Source organism: Otolemur garnettii, unplaced genomic scaffold (assembly GCF_000181295.1).
Source record: "Otolemur garnettii isolate 467f Iridium unplaced genomic scaffold, OtoGar3 scaffold00227, whole genome shotgun sequence".
In the NCBI taxonomy this organism is placed as follows: domain Eukaryota; kingdom Metazoa; phylum Chordata; class Mammalia; order Primates; family Galagidae; genus Otolemur; species Otolemur garnettii.
In genome coordinates this window covers 1,485,332-1,491,331 of record NW_003852622.1, presented here as the reverse complement: position 1 = coordinate 1,491,331, position 6,000 = coordinate 1,485,332, and the positions used below count along the sequence as shown (strand labels likewise).

At 33.2% G+C, this 6,000-nt stretch overlaps 1 protein-coding gene across 1 annotated transcript; it reads right to left on the bottom strand.

Annotated features, from left to right (window-relative positions):
- Positions 1-4,853: 4,853 nt before the first annotated feature.
- On the bottom strand, positions 4,854-5,238 carry LOC100943620 (60S ribosomal protein L39). The gene has a single exon (XM_012812869.2). The coding sequence runs from the start codon at positions 5,182-5,184 to the stop codon at positions 5,029-5,031; it is 156 nt and encodes a 51-aa protein (XP_012668323.1). The 5' UTR covers positions 5,185-5,238; the 3' UTR covers positions 4,854-5,028.
- Between the last annotated feature and the right edge of the window lie 762 nt (positions 5,239-6,000).

Genomic DNA, 6,000 nt, shown 5'->3' with positions numbered 1-6,000 from the left:
AAAAAGAAAAAGAAAGAATAGAAAGCATTCTCAGTCAATACTTAACTATTCATTTCATTCCTCTTAAACATACTCCTTTCTGTTTTCTACACTTCTTTTTTCTGGAAGCTAGAAGACTAGAATGCTTTCACAACTATATAGGTCCTGGGCCTTTAGTACAAGTAGTTTCATGAAAGAGGTACTCACTGAAATGCTCTTGAATCCCAGGCTAAGTGCCAGTTCTTATAAATAGCCAACTGCACGATTTCTTTCTCTACTTTATGCTGGCCATAATATTGTCACATTAAAAAAATAGTAAAATGCAATTAAAATAATTTCACTATAATCTCTATGCTTTTTTGCCCTGAGAGAATCTCAACACAGGGGAGTTTCCTCTGTCTTTGTTTCTGTCTTACTCTTTCATGTATTTTAATGTGTCTCATTCTCCTTTGTTTTTAAACTACACACACAGAGTCACATACAATTTTTGTATATGCAATTTAAGCTGAATAATTTAGTGTGAGTTTTTAATATGCACCTTAAACATCTCTTGCCTTTCCTCCCTAAGTACATGAATATTTGGACTGCCAGAAGTTTATTTAACCCAAGTTTTATGTATGTTTTAAGGTGAACCAAAATATTATAACACTCTTTTCCAGAAAAGTTACAACAGTTTACAAAGTCAGAATAAAAAGAGGGATTAAAAGTAAGAACGGAAGAAGAAAATGCCTAAACTGAAATGTTAGATAGATTTTATGGTTAAGCACACATATTTGTGAATTTCCCAACCTGGAAAATTAACCACTTTGCTGTCAATAGGTGAATGTTATAACTAATACTCAGTGTGCACCACTATAGTCAAAGAGGCTGTACACAGGTATAATCCATTCTGATTGGATGAAGGCCCATATCAACTCCATACTTAAATATTTTGACTGTCACTTCTAATATTGACTAATTCAGGAGAGGTAATACTAATCTTTCTCCAAAGGGTATTTAAAATTGTCTCCCACATAAATAGGATGCTCAATAGTATATAATAATAATAACAACAACAATATTAATATCAACTAAATACAATATCTATCACTTATGTAGTATTTACCATTTTCTAGGATTAAATCACTTAATCCTAGGCTCAGCACCTGTGGCTCAAGTGGCTAAGGAGCCAGCCACATACACCCAAGGTAGTGGGTTCAAATCCAGCCCGGGCCCACCAAACAATGATGGCTGCAACCAAAAAAAAAAAACATAGCCAGGCGTTGTGGCGGGCACCTGTGGTCCCAGCTACTTGGGAGGCAGAGGCAGGAGCTCACTTGAGCCCAGGAGTTGGAGGTTGCTGTGAGCTGTGATGCCACAGCACTCTACCCAGGGGGACAGCTTGAGGCTCTGTCTCAAAAAAAAAAATTACTTAATCCCTGTAAAACTGTTATGAGAAAGAATCTGTTTTAGAGATGATAAAATTGAATAATGGAAAGGGTAAAAAACTTAATCAATGTCACATAACTAATGAATGTTAAAGAAAGATTCTCACTCAATTAATCTAGTTATAAATTTAGTTTGTTTACCCACTAAACTATAGTGAGGTCATGATTATGTAATAAAATAGTTATAATATTAAATTATATTAGAATATTTCTTATAAACAATCTCAATTTAACACAATGAATTTATTCCAAAATACATTCCAGAAAAAAAGGCATATTTTATAGAAGGAAGACAGTATCTATGGCATAATGTAGTATAGTTATAATATTAAATTATATTAGAATATTTCTTATAAACAATCTCAATTTAATACAATGAATTTATTCCAAAATACATTCCAGAAAAAAAGGCATATTTTATAGAAGGAAGACAGTATCTATGGCAAGATACATAGTAGTATGTATCTTGATACTGGTGTTCTTGGTTCAGTGGTAAATACTTTTTCAGATCACTCTGCACTGACTGACCACAGCAACACGATTCACATTGCATTCCATGAGACTATTTTCTCCTTGAGTTTTGCAAAATGTTTGGCCATTTTTTCCAGGTATGTGAGGCTACCTCTGCCATAAGCATTTCTTCCTGAACCTGAACAACTAATTTAGAGGTTAAATTTGTTGCTGTATTTTGTGAATTTTGTTTGCATGCAGGTCATTGAAATATGCATACAAGGTCTGACAAAATGTTCAAACTCATCTATAAAAAGTGCTATGTATCTCATTGCTGAATATCACTATGGTCACTATCAAAGTACTCCCATTAAGAAGCTATTCACTGACATCAGTGCTTAGCCCCTTCTTCAAAGCAATGATGGAACTCTTTTTTTCTGCAATGACCATCAGAGCTGTCATTCTATGGCAGAGAAAAAACAAGCAATGGTAATAATAAATGCCACTCAGAAAGATGCTGCCACATGTTTACACAAACATAGCTGTGAGACACTGACATACAAAGATTATGAAACCTTATTTTTTTGTACAGTGCTACCAACATAAGTACATAATGGAAAGCTTGAGAACTGAATTGTCAAACCTTGTCTGATGATAGCTCTGATGGTCCTTCTAAAAAAGGAGTTCCAAATTTGCTTTGGCAGATGGACTAGACTCTGCTGTTGGTGCGTAGCTTCCCAAAGGGAGTAGTTCAAAGGTGATCATACTGATATTCAGCAATGAGGTAAATAGCACATTTTCTAGGATGAGTTTATGAACTTAATTGTCAGATTTCATATATTTAATGGGGTTTATGGTATTCTGACCCACCCAGAAAGTTTCCTTAGATTACCCAGACAAAAACGCATGTCACGCATGCTGAACGCAATATATCTTAGTTAATGTTTTGGCTCTAAAGTGATTAAGAGTTCAAATTTTTGAGTCAGGTAGATCTGAGTTCAAGTCCTAACTCCACAATTTAATAGCTGTGTGATTTGGGACAAGTTGTTGAACCTTGATTTTATCATCTGTAAATAGTAACAATAGAGAATAAAATTAGTGAGATAATATATTTAAAGTCCTTAGCACAGTGCTAGATACTGCCAGCACATTAGTTACCCAACAAGAACTGGAAAATAATATTCTATGGATTCTTTCAGAATTTGATTTCTAACTCAATATTTTGCTTTTTTCAATCATGTTCACATGTGTAGCTTTAATTTATTCAATTCCATGTTTTTAAGTTGCATAATATTCGGAAGTACAAATATCCATACATTTATTTATTTATGTTTTTTTTCCTCCAATAAAAAGCACTGCAATAGAAGTTATTATGCAGGGGTGTTTGAGTAGAAATTTACTTCTTGATGTGTCTTTTTTTTTTCCCACAGTTTTTGGCTGGGAGTGGGTTTGAACCCGCCACCTCTAGCATATGGGGCCCGCATCTTACTCCTTTGAGCCACAGGCACCACCCTCTTGATGTGTCTTTAAGCTTTAAATCAAGATAACTGTTTAAAATTTCTAAAATAGAAATCCAATAGACATTCTCTAGACATACTGTAGATTCAAAAGTTAATATTTATACACAGATATTTTTAAAAGTACAGGCAGCTTTGCTCAGTTAAAATGATGTATTAGGAAACAATTTATTCTGCTAAAGATGGTAGAAAAGCAATCCATCATAATCATAACGGAGAATTTCTGTTTAATGACAAAAAGTAGTAAATGGAAATCTTGATTTTAGAAAAATTTCAGATAATATTTGAACTGAAAATTTGCAATACAAATATCCTAAAATTTCCTATAGTTACTCCTCTCTCTCTCTTTAAATACATATTTATATATATATATATATTATATATATGTATATATGTATATATACACACACACGCATGCACAGACAAATAAACACACCCATACAGGCACACATATTTATGGACACCAGCCCCCATGGTTTGTTGTTTGTTTTGTTTTATCTTCACATAAATACTTATTGAGTAAAGTGTGTGTTAGCAAGTTGTCAGTCCCTATGACAACTGCAATAGGCATATAAATCCTATAGCCATATTTCTCTTTGGGACCTCATTTACCTTGTAATATTTACTTCCTGTCTCGGCTTCTATTCTAGTTGCAGAATTAACGCCTGTGATCCTTCAGTCACCATTGGTGCTTTTCTCTCTTGTTCCAATTCTTTCACACTTGCCTCATCAGCCCAATCAATTTAAAAAAAAATTAGTTTTGTTAAATAAAAAGTCTTTCATTACTTGTGAGAAATTTTGTGGTGCACCATTAACTTCTCTGATGACTTATCCACCTACATACAATCTGTTATAAATATCTCTAGAAATTTTACATTTCTTCTTTGTGTCTATTTTCATAAAATTTACTGTGACATAGCTGGACACACCTTTCTGTATTTAAGTAATGTTTGAAATCAAATAGGAAAAAAACTCTGATAGGTCTGAAGTCCTCTCTTTGGCTATTTTGCCTTCCATTTTTTTCTGTTTTTCCAAAACAGCAAAGATAAAAAAAAAAGTTTTCTAGGAAAAATATTCACATGTATGTTAAAGAATTCCATTATCAATTATCCCATCGCACTACTCAATATATGTAAAATAAAAAAAAAAAACTCTGCTATAAGCTTTAAAAGTTTAGTGCCATTTAAGCCAGTACTGCAAATATTAATATTAATTTGAGTTGAAGATTACTTACAGTTTTTTGGGGGTTATGCCCACCATTTATTATGTTTTAAAACATACATATAAGACAATAAATATTCTTTTATATGCTGTTTTTACTATATTCTGTAAGTTGATATTTAATGTTTTTAATATTATTAATTAAAACTATTCTTTAATTTCATTATAGTGTTTTAAACACAGATTACTCATAGTTGTACTTTTAATTTTAAATATTTGGAAAATAGTTAAGGTATATATATATATATATTTTTCAAGGTCTCATGTATTTATTACTGCACCAGCTCATTAGTGAACAACACATAAACAAAGAGAAAACTCATTTTCCCAATGAAGTGTGGCAACTGTCCAACTGATGACATTTTCAGCTTGATATGGTAAGGTGATAGAGATCGAAATATAGCCCATGTACATGCCATCTCATGTGCAATTCCTTATAGACCCAGCTTGGTTCTTCTCCAGTGTCTCCTCTTTGAGTTGTACCTGATTTTATTACCGGTTTTCATTCGAATCCACTGGGGAATGGGACGATTTTGTTTTTGTTTCTTGGCCAAAAACCGCTTGATTCTGAAAGTCTTATGGGAAGACATGGCGACAAACGGGACTACTCAAACTCACCACAATGGCGTAGAGCGAGAGAAAGGGGGAAAGAGGCCGGAAGAAGGCGTTTAGAAGATGCCGCCATGGGCGGTGCTAAGGAAGTGACGCCACGCTCCGGCCTCGGTCTCCTAGCACCTCCCCCATTCCCGGGCTCTCAAGGTATATTTTTAATTATGTCTAGAATATTTGCGTTGTGATTAGAAAATTCATCTTGCATTATGGAAATCCTTAAAATATCTGTTTGCAGATGGCATGATTATATATGAATAAAATCCTAAAGACGCTATCAAAGAAACTATTAGAACTAGTAAATAAATTTAGTAACATTGCAGGATATAAAATCAACATATAAAAATCAATAGCATTTCTATATATTAATAGATAACTATTTGAAAAAAAATTTCAAGAAAGAAATCCTATTTACAACAGCTACAAATAAAACATCTAGGAAAAGATTTAACCAAGGAGGGGAAATATCTCTACAATGAAAACCATAAAATACCGATCAAAGAAATTAAAACTACAAACAAATAGGAAAAATATCCCATGTTCATAGATTAGAAAAGTTAATATCATTAAAATGTCCATTTTACCAACAGTGATTGATAGGTTCAACTCAATCCCCATCAAAATATAAAGAAAATGCTTCAAGGCATGGAAAAAACATCCTAAAATTCACATTAAACCACAAACAGTCCTTAATTGTCCAAGTAGTCTTGAGCACAATGAACAAAGCTGGAGGAATCTCACTACCTGTCTTCAAAGTATACTACAGGTGTGTAGTTTACTAAAACAGTATGGTACTA